The sequence below is a fragment of the Anolis sagrei genome, chromosome 3 (genome assembly GCF_037176765.1).
Source record: "Anolis sagrei isolate rAnoSag1 chromosome 3, rAnoSag1.mat, whole genome shotgun sequence".
NCBI classification, from domain to species: Eukaryota; Metazoa; Chordata; class Lepidosauria; order Squamata; family Dactyloidae; genus Anolis; species Anolis sagrei.
Window position 1 is genome coordinate 99,569,596 of NC_090023.1, and position 22,823 is coordinate 99,592,418.

A 22,823-nucleotide genomic window follows, 5' to 3' on the forward strand; every position below is an offset into this window, starting at 1 on the left:
AAGAGGAAAGCTGATAAGCTGGCTTCACCCACTACCCAGGCATCCAGAGGTTTTACCACCAAAATTGAAATTGAAAAGTAAAGGGTGATGGAAGAACAAAAATAATCCCTGGATGTATTTTGAAAGACGTTTTCACGGCTATAAAGGGTTCCTGAAATTCTTGTTTACTCGGTCAAACGTTATCAGTTCTGTACATACTTAGTTTTGAATAAAATGTTTCCTATTTCTGTGGAATAGAGTACAGGTACTCTGGTACTAAAAAGATACATGCATAAGTTCCTGAGCATTACATCTTTAGATGAGATAGCTTTGTATTATGTTTGCTTCTCCTCAATTTGACATTTATTAACAAGTGACACTAACCTACAAATATCCAATCCTGTCTGATATTGGAAATCAAGCAGGATCAGCTCTGGTTGGTGTTTGGATGGGAGAACAGTCAATGAATACCAGGTACTGCAAACTGTATTTCAGAGGCAGGAACTGCAAATCCTTGCCTAAGAAAGTCCTATAAAATTCTTGGGATTGCTGTAAATAAATTGACAGATGACTTGTTGGCACAGACATATACCAGGTAGCAAAGCCTATTTTTGTAGACATTGCCACAATTTTCCAAATCATTAGTATAAGCATTTTTATTAAGATTACTGGCCATTTGTTACAGAAACATATGCTGCTGAGTGAAGTATTCCTCAAGCCTTTTTTCAATTGTGGTAGTGGGTAGCATTCTTTTGTGACTATACAACAAAAACACATAAATATGTCTTAAGGAGAACTAGATAACAACTCAATACAGAACAATAACATTTGAAAAGTCACAATGGAAACTATTTAACATTCTTTCATATAATGTTGCATAGTGCTTCTTGTAACATGTTAATGACAAAAGATCACAGTGCTACTACTTAAACTAAAACTTCATACTCTTAATTTCATTGACTGATATATTTCTTATTCCCCAAATATTCTTAAGAGGGAATGCAAGGAACTATTTTTGACTGCTAAGAACATAAAAAGGAAACAGAGTTCACAAGGAGCTCAAAAGGACAATACTGCCACCCCTGCCTCCACAAATAGATTTTAATTATTATGACTCACAGCTTTAAAAGAGGAGAGTAGCCCTACTCATGGCTATCTAGCACTACCACCATTACACACTCCCTATTAGTGCCTATATAAAGTTGGGTTTTAATCACTTCTGTGTCCATCACATTATGCTTCATTTGGCTTGGTGTCCCCAGTTGACCCAAACTGGGAAGGTTATTTTTGAATTCTTCATAGTCTTTGCAGAAAATAACAATTTTAAGATGAACTCAAATACAATTTGCTGACTAATTTCTTGAGAGGCTGGTTATCTTGCCTAATTTTAGTGACAAAGTGTGTATTTCTTTTTAGTCCCTTCCCCTTGGGGGGGCAGTCAATTTCTGGCATTCAACAATAGCAAAAGATAATGATGGCCAGTTAAGCCATTGTGGCACAAAGATTAAAGGCTGGAGGAGGGGTAATTAAACCCTGAGGTTATGTTCTATTTTTCTTTTCACAAATCATTTATACCTGTCTAGATAAAGATTTCCAGTTGACAGGTACAAACTTTAGCTTACATGAGAGCTGAGCTGTCTTTGCTGTAAGCACTTGGAGAATAATAAATACTTAAACCTTAACTACATAGATTTAAAAATTAGCCCACTTCTGGATTTGTCTCTCTGAAACACTGCTTTGCCCCTAGCTTCTGTCACTGGGTGGCACATCAAACACATCAGTTAACAGGTGGTTCTAAACTCCAGTCATCTGCTTATGTGAAGAAAGATAGGCTTAGCCTTCCCTTTCCTCCTAAAGAGATGATCAGTGTCAACTAATATTTGATAGAGACAAATGAGCAATCATCACACCTTAGTGCACACCAGATTTGTAACAGACTTAGGAGATGAAAATGTAATGCACATACATAAAGGCTCTGGGTTTTTGAATAGTTCCCACTTTCACTGTGAAATGTTTTTATTCACACTGACATCTTAGAACATCACTGACTCTTTCACAGTTGATCCTTAACGAGAGTTTTTAAATATATTCTTAGGTGCATGTGAGATAGTTACAGAATTCCTATGAGGTAGTTGATTATTGATTTCTTCTGTCTCTCATTGGAGCCAGGGCTTAGTCCCAACCTGTGTTTTGTCTCCCAAAAAAGTGAACAGAAAAAGTGCTATTTCAAAAGTTTGCTATTCAGCTCTATCACATTCTTCACAAAGTCATTTTTTTCTATAAAGTCTCCAGCAATGATGTTGATGCAGTCTTTCTTTGGTCCAGGATGTTGGTTTTTTATCCATAGATTTAAAAACGGAAGAGCAGTAAGGGTCATTTCTTTAAGAGAGCCACGCAGATGTGCCAGGATATACCCTAGATCTCCAGTGAGGTTGATTCCTGCAACAAATAATCCCGCTGAAAAGAAAAACATAGAAATAAGAATTGCTTCTTGATATTATTTTTGTAATTTACTAACCTTTAGGCATGAACAATAGGGTGGAGAATTTTTTTTCTAGGAGATGTTTTAGTTTTCCATTTGAAGTGGAGATAAATCTCATGGATAATTACGTACATCTTGCTTCTTGAAACAACAAATAAATATCCTTATTAGACTTGTGCAATTCAGTCAGAGGGCGATCTGTTTTTGGTATCCGGATTTCATATGGTAACTAGATCCGTTTTCGGGAGCCTCTTGAAAAATCTGTTTTTGGTTAGACAGCCGCAAGATCTGGGAAAATCCGCCCCTTTGGCGGCAATGGGGAACTTGCAAGGCTCCCCTTTCCGTTCCTGGGACCCTTTCCTATCTTCCATTCAAGGGAGTCTGGGTTTGAAGAACCGGGTTAAGGAAACCCATCCTGGGAACCTTTTCTTTCTTCCTTTCAAGGAAATCTGGGTTTGAACAACGGGGTTAAGGAAGCAGTGTGTGAGACATGTCATGTCATTCCTCTATTCTGATTGGCTTAACAGGCAGGACTCACAGGGAAATCCCTTGCAAGCAGCACGCAGCAGCCTCTCTGCATGCTGCATGGTGCTGAATAGGGGAGGAGGAGCCATGATCGGCTGCCACGTGGTCCCATTATAGATGAAAAACTTGACAGCTGAGCCCTTACCGTTATGGCCATCTAACCAAGCCGAACAAGCCAAATTGGCTGAAGGGAATCGACCACTCTGAATCTGTGCACAAGTCTAATCCTTATGCATAAGTAGGTCTATATTGTTATTTCCAAAGAAGGCTTTTATTCTACATTTCCACTACCTCCTTTAATCATGAATTTTAAACCCACGCCTTGTGTTTTACTCTTTGTTCTGTGTATTTTAATATGTATTTTATAGAAATAGGTTTAATTATGTGTATGTTATAGAATGTTTACAATGATTATGTGTTTTCAACGATGTTGTAATCTGCCTTAAACCACAAGGCGAGGAAGAAATAAAATTATGGTTATGATTCTTACTATTTTTAAAATGTTAATAGAAGGGGATCACAGCACTGTCATCTTACATTTCTAACCATTACATAAAATGTTTCCCCTTACCATTATAGAGATAAGCCAGAATAGTCACACGTAGCTTTTCAACTGATAGAGCGATCCATCTAGAAACACTCTCAATTAGAGATAATTTTCAATGAAGACAGTCATTTTATTTTTCTTGAGAGCCAACTCCAACATGGTATCCACTAGGCAATGCTGTTCAGCAGCTACCTATTGTTGTTGTTGTTATTTATGTGCCTTCAAGCTGAATCTGTTGTACAGGGACCCTACTGTACAGTTTTCCTGGCAAGATTTATCCAGAGGTTTACCACTGCCTTCATCTAAGCCTGAGAGAGTGTGACCTGCCCAAGATCACTCAGAGGATTCAAGTCGTGGCCATCCAGATTCCTAGCCTAACTCTCAAACCTCCACAATATACTGGCTATCTGCATCATGCTAGAAAGTATTAATATAATTAAACTGCTACCTGCATATGTATATTTAACCTATTCTCCTGCCTGTTAGAATCAGTACTTCTATCTTTTATTAAGATTCCTTTTATTTAGACCAGGGATTCTTACACTTTTCCATTGTTGGTCCTTTTTGGACTGAGAAATAGATGATCCCAGATATATAAAATAGGTATAAAATCAAACATTTACTGATAACAAATCAGGACTTGCAAGGCTGGCTTTCATTTTTTATGAAGGACAGCTGAAGCATCTTCTGCAGAGTCTACTGTGGACACTGAACAACAGATTTGTGCAAATGTCTAAAACAGCCCGTAGGTGATGCCAAATTTTGGGACCCCAACATTGAGATAAGGGGAACCAATTTGGGGTCAGGACTCACAGTTTAAGAAGCAGTGATTTAGACAACAACGTTAGAACAATGTCTCTTTTGTATAGTTTTTTAATCTTTCTAAAGTTAGAAGTGCCCATGACCAAACATTTCAACTGTATGCAGCCAATCAAATCGGATTCAAAGAAAAACTTCCACTAATGAAAGCCTCCAACTGGAATATTGGAAGCTTTTTAAAGATATCTTGGGAGTTCAATGCTGGAAGAGATGCCTCCTGGTACATATATAAGTACTTAGTCCACTCATTGAGGGGATTACCATAATTGAAGTCAAGTCGATAGCAGTTGACAACACTGAGGTCTGTTGGGGGTCTCTATGTCACTTGTGGGGACAATGTTGGAGAAGACCTTCTCCATTGTGGCCCCTAGGTTGTGGAACAACCTCCCTCCTATCTAGAAGCCAAATTAATGCTAAAACTTATGTCATTCTGGTGCCAAATAAAAGCATGCTTTTTAAAGAAAGCCTTTCATATAAATCTGCACATATGAATGGTTTTGCATAGCCTTAACTGGTTTTGCACTCTTGTTTTGACTTGTCAAATGGTTTTAACACACATTTGATGTGTTTCAGTTAGTCTTGCTATTTTACACTACTCAAACTGTTTTTATTATATAGTGACATGAGATTCTTGAATATAGAGCAGGATATTTTTAAATCATCATCTTCTTTCTCATCTCGGAAACTGAAGCCCCTTGAAAGTTGGTTTCTAATATGAAAGCAAAATGAAGGCAGTACCTGGACGTCCACCCTGTTTCCTCCTCTCCAAATACTGGATAAGCTTTGCTGCTGTTGTCTTATTTCCCCACCAGTATGGAATTGCAGGCCACAATTCATAATGCCGCGTCACTTGTGAAATATCATCATAGGACACAATAACCTGATAGTTACCAGACCACAGGTTCCGTAGAGTTGGTACAACCTGAAAGACAGGGCAGGATGTACATCAAATTAACAGCCTCACTTTGGCACCTCAAATATTGAAACATACAGCCTATGCTCTGTCATCCTATTTCTGCTTTTAAATTGCTCTTGTGTTGCAAGCTAAAAATGTTTTAATACAGAAATCCAACAATGTAGGATTAAAGGAAACAAGAGTCAGTGAAGACACACAAAAAGCTAATACAAGACGGTGGCCAATGACACAACTGGACTCCAGCTAAAAGGAAGCCAAGTTCTTGATATGCTCAGAAGTGAAAGGGAAGTTGGAAGCTGTACAATAAATACTATAGAAACATAGACTGTGATAACATGAACGAAGAGAAGTTAGACATAGGAAAAAGGAGGGGGAAGAATAATAGTAGTAGTAATAATAATAATAACAATAATAATAATAAGTGGTGAGAAAGATAAAATGGATGCGAATGGGTCATTCTGAATATAAAAATTACATAGAATTTTATATAGGAAATTAAAATATATGAAGAGTGGCATTAATAAAAAGACAGGTTTAGTAAAAGCAGTCAAAGAATATAACATGAAGTCTGATCAAATCATCTCAATAAGACTTCAGGAAAAACTCATTAGTAGAGCCATAAATCAAGTCTATGCACCAACCGCAGAGGCATAAGACAGGGTTCCTCAAACTAAGGCCCGGGGACCCTCCAAGTTCATTTATCCGGCCCTTGCTCAAGGTCAACCTAAGTCTGAAATGACTTGAAAGCACACAACAACAACAATCCTATCTCATCAGCCAAAAGAAGGCCCACACTTCCCATTGAAATACTAATAAGTTTATTTTGTTAAAAAAAGTCTTCATTTTAATTATTGTATTGTTTTAAAGTGTTTTTTGCACTACAAATAAGATATGTGCAGTGTGCATAGGAATTCATGTGCTGTTTTTTTTTTTCAAATTATAATGCGGCCCTCCAACAGTTTGAGGGACTCTGACCTGGCCCTCTGTTTAAAAAGTTTGAGGATCCCTGGCATAAGAGATAGAAGTTGAAAAATTGTATGCTAGAGAGCGGAAAGAAGCAGGACTTTTTATTAATCACGGGCAACTGGAATAAAAAAGTAGGAAGCAGAAAAGAATCAAGGCTTGTAGGATAATGTATCCTACAAGCAAGAAATAAACAGAAGAGCAACTGACAGTCCGTTCATCCCAAACACAATCTTTACGCAATCAAGACAGTGATTATACATTACTAGATGGCCATTATAAGAAAGACTACATATTTAGAAGCAAAAAATGGAGGACCTCTATTCTCGCAGTAAAAAATGGAGCATGATCGTGGCAGAAATCATGAGCTGTTCATATCAAAAATTGGAATAAAGTTAAGGAAAAAAAACACTAAATGCACCATCATGCTAAAAAAGAACATTACCATAGAATGTAAAGAAAATGTGCAAAATAGATTTGCACCATAGAACATAATTGACTGGGAAGCACATGAACTATGGATTGAAGCCAGGGACATTGTCAAGGAAACTATTATCTATGAAGTGGGGGGAGGAGAAGTCTTTGTGGATGACAAACAAGAAACGAAAGTAAAAGCATACAGAAATAGAACCAGAAGCTTTGGTGTAACTGTTCAACAGCTAGACTGGAGAGATAAAGAAAACTATAAAGAAAACAATGCAAAGAAACAGAAGCTAAAAACAAAAAAAATAAGAACCAAACAGCCTTTCAAAAATCTTAGAAATCAAATTGAAACATTAAACATAACAAAGATGAAAGAAAAATACAATAGAATCAACTGTATAAAAAAGAGAACACGAAAACTTTAGTGAAAGAAGAACCGTACAAAGATGAATTTACACTCAGCTACACTCAAAGCACTTGGAAAGAATAAATCACCATGAACAAATGGCACTGCTTCAATCTACAGAGACAGAATTGACTCAATTTCTAACTAAACTTCATAAACAAATATGGAAAACAAAAATGGAATGACCCACAGATTGGAAAAAGATCAAAATGCATTTTAACTCTCAAAAGGGGGGCACAAAAGATTGTGGCAGCCACAGGATAGTTGCATAAATTTCCTATGCAAGCAAAAGCTTGCTCAAAATCAACATTCATTTGATTGCCCTGATGCTGTACTTGCATTCAGGAAAAGACAGGATATGAACAAAATATGAAGGAATGGAAAAGTTCCCAATTGGCAAGGGGGTCAGCCAAGGTTGCATTCTATCACCCTATGAGGCCAACCCTTATGCAAAAATATCCTATACAAGGCAAGATTAAATGCAGATGAAAGAGGGGTGAGAATTGGAGGAAACAACATCAACAATTTGAGATATGCAGGGGACACAATTCTTGTAGCAAAATATAACAAAGCCCTGGAACAACTGGTAAAGAAAGTCAAGGAAGAAGTGCTAAGGCCTGCTTAACATTAAGAAAACAAAAATAATGACTACACATGATTTATATGAATGTAATGGAGAAACTGAAATAGTTAAAAGATTTTCCATACTTTGGCTCAATCATAGATCAAAATGGAGATTGCAGTCAAGCAATCGGAATAAGATGGGGACTTGAAAAGGCAAAAATGAAAGAACTGGACAACATCTGGAAGTGTAAAGATAACATCTGAATACAGAGTGAGGACTGTCCATGACGTCTTATCTCCCATCACCATGTGAGACCTGAGCAGTGAAAAAGGCTGATAAGAAAATAATCTCATTTGACATTTAATGCTGGAAGAGTGTTCTGCAGATATTGTAGACTTCTAAAACAAATCAAGCATGATCTTTCTCAGAAGACAAAATGACTACATTTGGTCACATCATGAGAAGTTGTGATAATAATCCTTGGGAAGGTAACAAACACTAGGTAAAAGGGAGGCTGCATTTTGAATGAAAAGACTTGATTTTTTAAAAAAGCAGTGAGTCTGCAACATCTGAGCAGGGATGTTGAGGAAAGGGTGTTTTGGAAATGGCCCATTCTTGAGGTCCTCATAAATCAGGGTCAATTTGAAGGCAGCTAACAACAAAGACATGCATAGTGATCACTGTACCCATCTGTCTCAATAGACAGTGTAAATATCAAATCTGGTTTCCAAAATGCTCTACTTAATGAAAGAACTGAAATACAGCTGGCCCTCCATATTTGCAGGTTTAATTTTCTTTGCAAATTTGATTATTCACCAGTTTGATTAAAATGTTCTCTCTAGAAATCTCTAAGTCCTGCAATGTGACAACTTCCACTGGATATTAAGCACATGCACATATTTGTAAGTCCTCCAGTGCAATATTATGGTCAGATTCAGGGAGAAGTTTACTGGAGGTCACACTGGAGGACAGAGAGATTCCTAGAGAGGTGTTCTTTCAAGTAAAACATACAGTATTTATATTTGCAGTTTTTCACTTTTGATGAGGTCTTGTTCTCCTGGCCCCATCTAATGTAGAGGGCTGACTGTATAGTACATAGCAGATCATTAAATGCTTCCATAAATAGGTCAATACACCAAAGTATTTAATAATTTCAGTGGCAGCACAATATAATTTGTGGAGATGTTCACTTCTGGACTCTATTTTCAGTAGCACACCTGAGTCCTGGAACAGATTGAACATCTATTTTTTAAAGAAATATCTGTTTCTGAGCTCCTGAAAAAAGTTCCGTTTTGATTAATCACAACGAGGATTAAGGACCAGGGCATAGAAAAACAAACACAAAAATGCCTTGATTCCCAACACTTCTCTTGTTAGAAATGAAGTCTGTATCCCTATGAATGAATCACTGTACATTCTACTCATAAAACAATACTTGTGTTTGGATTAATATGTCCAGAATCTCATTTAAGCAGCTCAGGTTATGCAACTGAACATTCCCATTTGTTTCAGTGCAGTGTCCTGACAAGAATAGTGTGTACAAGGCTTTTACAATCTCAAAGCTGAGCACTCCAAGCAACTTACATTTCTAGGGCAGATTCTGCCAGCAAATATCTTCTTTATACAGGAGATCAAGTGACAGTGATGCTCCTCATCCAATCCATCAAAATTTCTGAAAGCAAGAACAACCACCTCCCAGGGATGGTTCTTCAACCAACGTAAAATATCCCACAGGACAGCCTAAAAAAAGTCAACATGATATGTGTATAAATAAGCATTCCAACCTAAAAGGAAACTCAAAGAAACTGCATCCCATAATTTTCCACTTTCTCAAATGATGCTGAGTTGGATGTACCAACATAGGGATGTTCATTATACCGGATGTTTCATAAAGACTGGAAACTTCAAGCTTTGCATATTCTTTCCTGCCTGTCATACATCTGAGTTTGGATGTTGAGACATCCAGAAAATCAAATTAGCATGATTGCGAGTGTGAAATATTGTCTGTTGAATTCTTGACACCTCATTTTAATTATTGTCAGTTGAATTCTTGACACCTCAGCTTTAATTATTGTGTCAAAATAGTGAGCAACCAGTGTTCAAAACATTAGGTTCCAGATATCTTGCTCCAGATCACAGCACTATGTTAATAGACACACTACTTCTGGGGCTCTTGTAAAATCTGCTACGTTACAAAGTTTTACCTACTCCCTACAAATGGGTAAGGGAAAACTAAGAATGCTACTTTGAAAAACATGCTTTTCTCAATTGTTACTGTCTAAAATGTTACTCTGGATTCCAGAACCATCACTACTATCCTTTTAATTTCTGGCTTTTCTAGGGTAGCAATTGGCAAATTCTGAGTCTGCAGCAATTGCCCAGAACCATATTCACCAAGTCAAAAAAAAGCTTTAAAGACAAAAGGTGCACATTTCAGTAGCTGGGAATATTTAAATCATAACCACATTAAATCAGTTCCAGACATGCAGAATGGCGAGGTAATTATACTGCAAGATTGTCAGATAACAATGTCGGACAGATTAGAAGTGAGTCATTTTATGTAATTGAGTAATCTTTCAATGTATACTACAGTGTCATAATTACAGACCTAGACTTACTATAAGTCTAGAACTAGAATTTTTAAACTAGGCAGTTACATAGGAATAATCCACACCGAATAGGGCCCATTTATGATTAGTATGTAACTGGTATATAACCCTTTGTTTCAACAATGTGATTGCTACAGGACAACAGTGATAGTAATTAAGAATAGATATAGCCTAATTCAATGTTCCTTAAACACAAGAGATTAGTATGCACACATACAAACACAATATCTTACCATTCACTTCTTCAATAAGAAAGGCTGTGTGTTTGCTTTAAAATTCCTTTTGTGTGTGTGCGTGTGCGTGTCAGGAGCAACTTGAGAAACTGCAAGTTGCTTCTGGTGTGAGAGAATTGGCAGTCTGCAAGGACGTTGCCCAGGGGATGCCCGGATGTTTAGATGTTTTACCATCCTTGTGAGAGGCTTCCCTCATGTCCACACATGGGGAGTTGGAGCTGACAGAGGGACCTCAACCTGCTCTTCTCAAATTGAAACCGCTGACCTATCGGTCAGCAGTCCTGCTGGCACAAGGGTTTAATTCATTGAGACACCAGGGGTCCTTTTAAAATTCCTGCTCTGTCCACATGATGCTTTGCTCTGCTTATTAAGAATGAACAGCGAAGCTCCACCATACGAAGAACCCTATATGAAAGTCAGAGCACCTTCCTCCTTGGCAAGCACAGTATTTAAGTATCAATGAATTTCAAAGCTTTTCAAAACAATGGGATCTAACTAAAGTGGACTTATCTGTTTTAAAGGCCCAGAAGTGAAGTTAACAAGCTATAACTGTGTGCAGGAAGATCCATGGCTTCATCCATGAAAATCCCAACATATCCTCTCTCAGCCTAACCAGTTAGTTATTCCTTGGGAAAGTGGAAATTTGAATGTGTACTCACACAGTCCCAATCCACTTCAATGGGTTAATGAAATATGTCTACTGAATGTGATTTCTAAAGGATCTTCAGATATAGATATTATACTTAGATTATACTTCTTGTGTAGCTATGAGAGCTATAAAATGAAAGCTATATCCAAAAATACACTAGATCTCATGATGGGAAACCAGGATATGAGAAGTTCCCTTGATTACAGAGGCTCAGAGGAATGACTGGGGTGTGACCATATCCTACTTGGAGCTACATGAGAAACCTCAGGAAGGCATACTCAGCTCATGGGGTGGATGATTCTCATTCCTGCCAAAGACCATAAGGCATTTCACAACAGGTATTCACTTTACAGCCCTCCAAACACTCATTTTGGATAATCACATATTCCTACAGGTCTCAGTTTTATTTTAATTTCATTTTATAAACCTAGAAATGATAACAGGAAGCTATAGTGTCTCACAGTGGAATTACGTTAACTAATGGTAGTAGTAGTGTTCCTTGGACCATTGTACAGTTGTCCCCAAGTAGTAAGAATAATACTGGCCTAGAAGGGCAATTTGTTTTGAAATGTTAGCCACTGAAGGCTATGTGATGTGATTGTTTGAATGATGTAGGAGCCTCTGGGAGACAGGGGCTCAAATCCTTGCTCAGCCAAGAAAGTCACGTCTTCTCTCCGCCTCTAAAGGAGATCATGGCAAATTGCCAAGCAAACCCCATGAGCCACTAAAACCCAAGGAGAGCATCATCTTAAATCACTGTCAGTTTGAAGATACATAATAACAAGTAGCTGCCAAATTAAAAATATACATTTAAGAGATAAATGAACAAAGGCAGAATCCCATTTCTCTATTATACATTTCATACATAGTAAGAAGATAACTGGTTCCTTTAAAGACTGGCTGTACAATCCTATGGGCATACGTAGTACCCAGAGCTAAAACCACACTGAATTCAATGGGCAATTTACCCATTCTAATCCCTGCCACGTGATTCTGAGAAGCTGATTCATATTTAGAACATGTGGTGTTAGTAGCATCTCTGTGCTGTAATTCTTGCTTAGCCAGCTGTGGAATTCTAACAATGTCCAAATGCACTAAAAGGCATAAACTGGATGTCACATGGAATTACTGTGGTGCCTATGAGTCAAAATGGGGATTGTGGAACATTTAGTGACTGCAAGATTTGGATTTCATTCCAATAACCACTGCCAGACGAATTCACAACATGACTGTTGCCATTTCTAGCCTTAACATTTTTTTTCCATCTCAGTAGCGACTTGAGAAATGGCAAGTCACTTCTGGTGTGAGAGAATTGGTTGTCTGCAAGGACATTGCCCAGGGGATGCCCAGATGTTTTGATATTTTATCATCCTTGTGTTTTATCATCACTCATGTCCCCAAATGGGGAGCTGGAGCTGACAGAGGGAGCTCATCCTCTCTCTCCCCAGGTTTGAACCTTCGACCTATCGGTCTTCAGTCCTGCCATCACAAGGGTTTAACCCACTGCACCACCGGTGGCTCCTTAGCCTTAACATAACATGGGGTGAATGCAGAGTAAGTCTATGTTGTTTAAAGCCTACTGAGTTAAATGAGAACTACTTAATATAGGCTCAACCTTATCACATTTTCAAAGAGCATCCAAGAAGGTGATATCAAAAACAACCTTCAACATAATGCAACTGAAAATGACAATATTCAGGCATATTATATTAGTTGTAGTACTCCTGTTCCAGAAGACCTTTATCAAGTGCCAACGAAGTTGGAAGGGCATCAGTTTGAGGAAAAACTGTACGCATGTGGTTTATGCAGGATTATGAGGCCCCCAAAATGATGCTCCAACCCTCCATACATGTCCCCCTCTGCTCTAGAAACTGGGCCAGGTTTAAGAATCAAGCATAGTGTGTCGTTCCATACCTAGACTTCTTCATCTGCACACAAAAGAGACGGATTCTGCCCCAATAACCTAGATTACTTTAAAAGTCATTAAAGAATTACTCTCTCAAATTATTTTACTTAAACAATTTTCCATGGTGTTTAATAAGGAACTGTACCTCTACAACAACTGTTGTATATAGCATATGAACAAAGTATAAGTTCATAGAAGAATCATCAGGTTTGTGAGCAATCCTTAAATCAAAATACCTAATTCCAGCATCCAGTTGTTCTAATACGGTCAGCACCTGTATAGTTAAAAACAAAAACAAACAAAGGGTTCCTGAGTGTTTAATTGGAAGACAAGTTTAGTTTTTCTCATTCTTAGTTTATTTTAATTAATGTTTACCCCATAAAATAAATACAGATATATATGATGTTAGAAAGACAATGGCTTGTATGGTTAAATTCTTTAGTATCCTCTGTAACATTTTCTACTGAAAAAAAAAAGTTTAGACACCTTGTTCCAAATTTGTTCTTTTCTTTATGTGTGGTGTTACATTACAAAAATAAAGTAAGCAAAACGTTATAGTTTGTAAAAGCATACTTCAAGCATAAGATATAAACATTAGTAAACTTGAGATTTCATTACCTGCGTTATAGACCATTTCAAAATAATAGGGTGCACAATGCGATGCATATGTTTGTCCATAAATTGCAACAACTTGGATTCATTTACGCTTACTTCTGACTCTTTATCCAAGCAGTACGTCATAGCATCATGACTACCTGCATGGGAACAAAATAAAGAGTCAGATTACATTTGTCAGCCTCTTTCAGATCTTACCCTCTGGGCAAACATTTATCTCTCATGTTTCCTTACATAAGAGAATCCTCATCTAAACATGTGACTGCATGAATAGCTATCTGAGATTATTCACATATCAAATTCCACCTCAATACCTTTCTGAGATTATTCACATATCAAATTCCACTTCAACAAATAGAAACAACATATCACGCATAAATTACCACCGGAAGACTTCTCATGTTGTATATGACACTGAGAAGATGGTTAGCTGAGGTAACATAAGTCCCATTTCACTAAAGATGAACTTCAGAATACAAATCTCTGCTTCTTATTCCATACCCTTGTTACATCCCGAATAGACTACTGCAATGTGCTCTACATGAGGTTGCCTTTGAAGACTGTTTGGAAGTTTCAAGTAGTCCAACAGGCAGCAACCAGGTTCCTTACTGAAGTGGGGTACAGGAAGCATACAACCCCCCTGTTGCACCAGCTCCACTGGTTGCCTGTCTGCTACCAAGCACAATTCAAAGTGCTGGCTTTAGCCTGTAAAGCCCTAAACGGTTCCGGTCCAGCTTACCTGTCTGAATGTATCTCCCTCTATGAACCATCTCAGAGGTTAAGATCATCCAGGGAGGCCCTGGTCTCAATCCCACCCCCATCGCAAGCACGACTGGTGGGGACAAGAGACAGGGCCTCCTCAGTGGTGGCTCCTTGCCTGTGGAATTCCTTCCCCAGTGAAATTAGGTCAGCTCCTTTCCTCCTGACTTTCAGGAAGAAAGTGAAGACATGGACATGGGACCAAGCCTTTGGGCAATAACTCTCAGTGCAATAAGTGTCTATGGAATAGTGCAAATTACAACCTGAATGGCTCCTGGAATATGCCTTTGGATTGCGTGGTTTTAATGAATTGATTTTTAAGACTGACATGTTTTAATTATTTGGTTTTAATGTATATGTTTGGTTTTATCCTTTGTATGTATATGTGGCATTGAACTGTGCCTTTTTTGTGAGCCACCTTAAGTCTTTTTCGGGGTGAGAAGGGTGGGATATAAAAGCAAAAAGAAATACATTATAAATTATATCTCCTACATAGAGGATATAGAACAGTACAAAAAGTTCTCCGTACATAGATTTTATATCTTATCTTCTTCCTTGAACAATGCCTATGCTAATGCCCAGGTGGGTCTTTTTCTTGACACCAAATTCAATCTCCCTGTACTGACCACACCAAACAGAAATGGTCTGCATAACTATCAGTGCTACCTCTATCTTGGGGAGGAGAGCATATTTACATCCTTGGATCTAAAACTTGCCTATTTGGAGTCCTCTGAATATGTTGAGCTACATGTTCCAACCAACCAGCAAAACCAAAACCTGTGCTGGCCAAAACAATTGGAGCTGTAAATCAACATATGGAAAGTAATGCAGAGGAATATTTGATCCATGCTGGTGAAGAAGTAAGTGCCTTCAGTGAGATGTCTTTTAAGGCTGGGATAATGGTTTGAAATGGAACTATTTGGTGCCTGGACTCAACCCATCACAGTCTCCCAAGACAATGCAATATGTCCTTGGAGGGCTGGCAGAAAAGAGAGCATTCATTAATGGACTCTAGTACATTTTCTCTAATGGACAGTGTTATTCGGATCATTGACCATGTGAATAAAGATTGATTTCCCTAATGGCAGGCTTCAGGTCATGGTTCACTAACTTCTACTGTGAAATCACCCAGCCTTGAGCTTGAAATATCAATATGGGTTCTAATTTTTTTCCAGCTGCAGATGCCCAGGTTAGGCTTTTTTCTACCAAAATAAAGACCTGTTAAGGATGAAATATCTACACTGGAAATGGGGAAAAAATCAACAATTTAATTGCAGATCCTGGCTCTCTTCAAATTTGACCATTGGCTATGTCTTCAAGGAATTGCAGTCTAAGAGCATTTGTACTTAGCCCATTCCACAATATCTTTGGAACAGAAAGAAATAGGAGTAGGTCATTTGGCACTATCTTGACTCATACACTTTAAAGTATCATTGTACCACTGGATCAAATTCAATGGTGACACCACAATGATCATTACTCCTTAAGAGAGAGAAAGACAGTGAGATGGAGAGAACAGTGGGGGAAAGCAAGAAACTTTTAGGGAAATTATAGAAAGGTCATTCTTTTGAAGTAAGAAACCACACAATTCTTCTTTCTGCAGAATAAGGAAGAAAAGGGAAGTGAGCCAATGGGCTGATCCCCATCACCACCACCACCACCCTAGTGACTGGTTATTTTTGGCACAAAATACATTTGCCAATGTGGGGGAAGGGGAGGGAAATTTCAAGTTGTAAAAGTTTCTAGGGTATTTACCCATGTAAGTATTAAATTTGTGGGACTGCCCAGATATCAAGATGGAGAGAAGTTGATCTCAAACATAGTAAAACATAGTATTTGTGAATTCCTTCATGGCAAGGGTTGGACCAGATTGAATGAATGAAACTTTATTCATAGCCTGCTCTGTCTCCCTGAGGGGACTCAGGGCAGCTAACAACAAATACCCAGTGACAAACATTCAATGTCAAACAATAATATGCAAACAAATAAAAAAACGATGCAATAAATAACAAAACAACTCAAGTAAACCAAATAGGAAACAATACACATAATTACAAACATATTAAATCCCTTATTGCCCTTGTGGTCTCTTCCAACTCTATAATACTATGATTCTATTAATATTTATCAATGGAATAATTTTTCTTTTGAAGGAAATACTCCTTACCTGGTAATGACAGGTTAGAGAGAGGAATGCTCCAAAGAGATTCTGGTAAATTAGACATCCACTGAGGACCATCACTGTACAAATCAACTGATTTCTTTTTTTGAGTTTCCTTCATGTTTTTTTTCTCCTGATGCAGGATATTCTAGAAAAAAATGCTAGACAAAAACAGAAGTTAACAGTATTTTGCTAGTACATGTGTGCTTTACCGGTTGCATAAGAAAGCTCTTCCATTAAACATTATCTTTCACGTTCATTCAAATAAGTGGGTGTATTGGCACAACAGCTTAATAGGGTTGCCTGCAAACTGTCTTATTAAACAATAAAAAATGACACATTGGAAGAAACTGTAGATCATAACTGACCCAAGAGGCTGATAAGGAATTGTGGTTATCTGCCCATCAAGTCAACTTTGAATTACAGTGGCCCTATGAATGAGAGGTCCATAAAACACTGGTCAAACCATTGAAATATGGTTGCTACATCTAAATATTAGATGCATTTTCACTTACTTATTTCTCTAATTAGTCTTGGCTTTTAAAGTTGCATTAAGAATCTAGCAGAATGGGAAAGAACAGGATCATATATTGGGTACTTTTTTTAAAAAAAGTCCCACTATTTGATAAACCTGGGCAACCTACTTCTATCTTATTCTCACTACCTAACTACTGAATCGGTATTATATAGTGATTGGAGTTTAGGACTGAGGCCCCTTCCACACAGCTGAATAAAATCCCCCATTTTCTGCTTCGAACCGGGATATATGGCAGTGTGGATGCAGATATTATGGGATTTTCTGCTTTGATTTTCTGTGATATAACACTGTGGCAAGCATCCACAGAGGTTGTGAGGTCTGTTGGAAACTAGGCAAGTGGGGTTTATATATCTGTGGAATGTCCAAGGTGGAAGAAGCTGCAAGGCTATTAAATGCTAATCAAGGTAGCCAATTGCAACACTCACGCTTGCTTCAAACAGACAAGAGCTCTTTCTCCTTCCTGTACATTCCACAGATATATAAATCCCACTTGCCTAGTTTCCAACAGACCTCACAACCTCTGAAGATGCCTGCAATAGTTGCGGGTAAAACATCAGGAGAGGATGCTTCTGGAACATGGCCATGCAGCCTGGAAAACTCACAGCAACCCAGTGATTCCAGCCATAAAAGCCTTCGACAATACAGAGAGAAAAATGTTGGTTCAAAACCAACTATATTTTCTAAAAAAAATAGCTTGACTTCTCTAGAAATGATATGGACAATACAGAGAACCCATCCCTAAATACATCTTACTATCTGAACAACAAAAATCAAAATCCTGATGTTTTTAAATCCTTGTTCAAGATTAATCAATAGGCATAATCTTTGTTGGCAATTAGGAACACTAAAAGTAGGAAGCATAAAATAGATTAGAGACTAGACACTTCCCAATCTGACCCAGTTCTCTAATACAGGGGCCCACATTGCTTCAAAGCAGGAAATTTCAACAGATGCAACCTGATTAATGGCTCTATTGACCCACTTCAGTGAAATCCTCTCTCTTTGCCTTGCCTATTGTTCTCTAAATAGGTCATTTTCTTCGCACACAGAACCTACCAATCTGGAGTAGAGTTACAACAGTTTAGGTGTAAACTTCAGGTGAATTTTATGAGCAAGGTAAACATGCAGAAAATGACTTCTAGGGAGGGGCATGCCTTCTCTCACATAGAAAGCAAGACTGGGTGAGTCTTCTGCTTAAGGGTCTGAATCTGCAAAGATATCGGTCACTTTTCTGCACAAGTATTCCCTTCTAGGCCTGATGCTGCTTAACATCGAGGGCAGTGGTTCTCAACCTGTGAGTCCCCAGATGTTTTGGCCTTCAATTCTCAGAAATCCCTTACAGCTGGTAAACTGGCTGGGATCTCTGGGAGTTGTAGGCCAACTGTTCTAGGGCTACCTGAGGAGACAAACTTACTACAGTCCCAAACCCAGTGCAGCCTGAACAGCACACCTCTACCTTCTCTGCAGAGAAGAACAGGCAATTCTATTCTTCAGCTAACAGCTCTGAAAACATATCTTCAGAGGGTTGACACAAGCAAGCTATGTACTAGTCATTTTCAATCTTGTTTTTTTTCTTCAGGTATTTGGAATGCTAGGATCCCCCGATGGTGCAGTGGGTTAAAGCGCTGAGATGCTGAACTTGCAGACCGAAAGGTTGCAGGTTCAAATCTGAGGAGCAGTATAAGTTCCCGCTGTTAGCCCCAGCTTCTGCCAACTTAGCAGTTCAAAAACATGCAAATGTGAGTAGATCAATAGGCACCGGTCCAGCGGGAAGGTAACAGCACTCCATGCAGCCATGCCAGCCACATGACCTTGGAAGTGTTTACGGACAACGCTGAATCTTCGGCTTAGAAATGGAGATGAGTACCAACCCCCAGAGTCGGACACAACTGAACTTAATATCAGGGAAAACCTTTACCTTTAACTATTTGGAACTCTAGATCCCATCATCCTCAGTGAGCAAAGCTATTTGTAAGATGCAAAGGGAGTTGTAAGCCAAAATACTACAAAGACACCCATTTGGGGAGGACTACTGCATTCTAATCTCCAAATGGTCAGCCGCCTGCCAGCACTTCCCAACATTCCCAACATTAGTCCAATAGGCACCTCTGGCCAGTGAGGGAGATTATCAAGATCAGTAGCAGCAAGATCCTGCTGTGTTCATGAATCCCTAGATCAGGGGGATTAAATGAAACTCCCACTAAAAACAAGTGAATTCAGAGTTCCAATTGTCGGAGCTGTAGTCCAACCAAGTTATTGTTTCAAGCTTAACAAATGGTGACATTAACTTACAAGCTGAGAACCACCACTCCTCTTTATGTTCCCCCAGCAACAGCAAGAGTATCCTTCTGTGCAGGTAAACTAGGAAATCCCAATTGGACCCCCAACGAGGGTTTGCCTCCAGAGGCAAACCAAGAAGTCCCTGAACAGATTCAGAAGTAGACTGGGAAGATCAAAAGACAACCTGGCAAAATGGTGCTACCTAAGAATCCTCCACCTTGTGTGACCGTGAAACAGAACAAACAACTTTGCACCTGTATGCTTGTCCACAATGCCCTGCCTCAAGCACAGAAGAAGAATTGTTTGAAGCTACAGACAACGCTGTCGGTGTTGCCTGTTTTTGGCCTAAAATTATTTAGCCATTTGTGCTCCCTCTATTTTATCAGTTTTATTTATGCAATGTTTTCGACACAAAATCAATAAACAGGCTGAGTATCCCTTATCTTGAATGCCAAAATTTAAAATACAAAATTCAATCTTGTCCACATGAGTGACTGAGACAGTGACACCTTTGCTTTCTGATGATTCAAGGTACTCAAACTCTTATTTATGCACAAAAGCATTCAAAATATTGTGTATAAAAGCAGCCTAAGGCTATATGTTCAAACGGTATTTCAGACACGCCCTAATTTTCTGCTTAGCCTTGGGTCCCATCCCCAAAATGTGTTATGATCTATATGCAAGCATTCCAAAATCAAAAATGGGAAATTCAGAACATTTTTGGCCTCAAGCATTTTGGATAAAGGATACTCAACCTGTACTTAGGATCCACTATCTGTAATAGAAATCTCTCTGTGTGTGTCCTCACAAATTATCTGTGTAAATAATGTCTAGGGTGGGGAGAAAGAACTCTTGTCTGTTTGAGACAAGTTGAATGTTGCAACAAGCTTCCAAACTTAGCTGGTTGCTGCCTGGGAAGATCCTTTGTTGGGAGGTGTTAGCTGACCCTCATTGATTCTTGTTTGGAATCAATCCCCTATCAGGACAGTAAATAAAGAACAACACTAAAAAAAAAAGCAGGGGAATTCCAGAGAGGAAACAATCAGGGCCATCTAATACCTCCCAACAAAGGATTCCCCCAGGCAGGAAACAGCCAGGCTTTGAAGTTGCAAGGCCATTCAATGCTAATCAAGTTGGCCAACTGCAACATTCACACTTGCCTCAATCAGATAAGAGTTCTTTCTCCCATCAAGGACATTATTCCACACTTGCCTAGTTTCCAAGAGACCGCACAACCTCTGAGGATGCCTGCCATAGATGCAGACCAAACATCAGGAAAGAATGCTTCTGGAGCATGGCCATACAGCCCAAAAAACTCATAGCAACCCAGTGATTCTGGCCATGGAAGCCTTCGACAAGACATTAAAGATACTTATATTCCATGCTTTGATCCATAACAAACTCACATTATAAGCAATGCAACAAAGGTGTCCTAACTGAGCATTGATCAACTCCGTGTTTTAAAAAAACTTTGGATGGAGGATATCCTAAACAAAAAAAAGTATATGAAAACTAATTCTTAAGTAAAGTACTAGGCAAAACGGTATTGTTTATATCCTATTATAGTTTTAAAAAAGAGTTCAGTATCAAGACTGAATTGACTTCTCCCACCAGCTGTAATCTGGCTGCATTTCCCTCCAAGAATTATCACTGAAGGATAATATCACAAAGACTTCACACCTGAGTAAATATGCAAACTCTTGTGTGACAGGGTATCCCAGAAGTCGCCATTCATAGAGAAAATGTAGTTAAATGCATATTTATTTACAAAATAGCCTCTACATGTTGCATATCAGGAAAAAAATATTCCACCAAGTACATATCTTCCATCAAGGGAAAACCTGTCCCATTCCAGGGAACATTATCTTCCCAAATCAGCATGTTTCCAACAATCCAGATGTTAGATGTGTTGTTGAAGGCTTTCATGACTGGAATCACTGGGTTGCTGTGAGTTTTTCGGGCTGTATAGCCATATGTTCCAGTAGCATTATCTCCTGACATTTCGCCCACATCTATGGCAGACATCCTCAGAGGTTGTGCGGTCTGCTGGAAACTAGGAAACGGATCTCACAACATCTGAGGATGCCTGCCATAGATGCAGGCGAAACGTCAGGAGAGAATGCTTCTGGAAAATATGGCCATACAGCCTGGAAAACTTACAGCAACCCAATCCAGATGTTCCGCTTCCAACTAGTTATCTCAGCCTGATGCCGCCTAAACAGCCGAGTTCAGGGATTCTTTGCACGCTATGAAAACAAAGCTCACGTGGCACATGTATACATATAAATAGACACATATACATACAACTGCACCCAAGCTTCTGCTGGGTCTTTCAGGTACCCGCAGGACTCCGCGGGATTCCGGGGCTGCCAGTCAATCAATCCGAATGATGGTCGGGAAGGGAAGCGGGCTCCTGCTCCACCGCTCCACTCTCTCTCTCACTCTCTGCTCTAGCCAGGAGGGGCGCCCACCTTTGGCCTGGCAGCCCTTTGCCAAGGTTTCCGCATTCCGCGCCAGGCAAACAAACACGACCTCGCGCAGCGTCTCCACTGAAGGGCACTGCTTCGGGACCCAGCTGCAGCGGGAAGGGAAAGCGAATCCGCACCACAGGCTATTTGCATACACGCGCCTAATTGGCTACTGCGGCCTGCCCTGAATTAGGCCCCGCCTCCTCAGATTGGGGTGGAAGAGGAAGGGTGCTCCCCACTACTAGAGCCTCTGGTGCGCCCTGTGTTTGGAACTTCAGGTCCCACTATTCCTAACAGGGATTTCTGGGAGTTGAAGTCCAAAACAACAGGAGGACCAAAGGTTGGGAACCACTGGTGTAGAACAAAATGAAGGCTGGCACCCTTCCACAGAGCTATATAAAATCCATATTGAACTGGATTGCATGGCAGTGTAGACAGAGGGTCCTTCCATACAGCCCTATATCCCAGAATATCAAGGCAGAAAATGCCGCAATATCTGCTTTGAACTTGGGTTATCTGAGTCCACACTCAGATAATGTGGGGTTCTCAAACTAAGGCCCGGGGGCCAGATACGGCCCTCCGAGGTCATTTACCCAGGCCTCGCTCAGGGTCAACCTAAGTCTGAAACAACTTGAAAGCAAACAACAACAACCATCCTATTTCATCAGCCAAAAGCAGGCACACACTTCCCATTGAAATACTAACAAGTTTATATTTGTTAAAATTGTTCTTCATTTAATAATTAGTGTATTGATTTGAAGTGTTTTTTGCACTACAAATAAGATATGTGCAGTGTGCATAGGAATTAATTTGTGCTTTTTTCAAATTATAATCTGGCCCTCCAACATTTTGAGGGACTGTGACCTGGCCCTCTGTTCAAAAAGTTTGAGGACCCCTGTTCTAGGATATAGGATTGTGTGGAAGGGCTTTGGGGGGACTAAAGGAACAAAGATGCCCCTAGAAAACTGAAAACATCTCAA

The 22,823-nt window shown here is 39.2% G+C and overlaps 1 protein-coding gene across 1 annotated transcript; it reads right to left on the reverse strand.

The window, feature by feature from the left end:
• Positions 1 to 619: 619 nt before the first annotated feature.
• PLCXD1 (phosphatidylinositol specific phospholipase C X domain containing 1) lies at positions 620 to 21,968 on the reverse strand. The gene is made up of 7 exons (XM_060769846.2): positions 21,680 to 21,968; positions 16,564 to 16,718; positions 13,641 to 13,777; positions 13,168 to 13,296; positions 9,210 to 9,365; positions 5,091 to 5,274; positions 620 to 2,436 (listed from the first exon to the last, which is right to left on the reverse strand). The coding sequence occupies exons 2-7, from the start codon at positions 16,676 to 16,678 to the stop codon at positions 2,201 to 2,203; spliced, it is 957 nt and encodes a 318-aa protein (XP_060625829.1). The 5' UTR covers positions 16,679 to 16,718; positions 21,680 to 21,968; the 3' UTR covers positions 620 to 2,200.
• Positions 21,969 to 22,823: the final 855 nt, after the last annotated feature.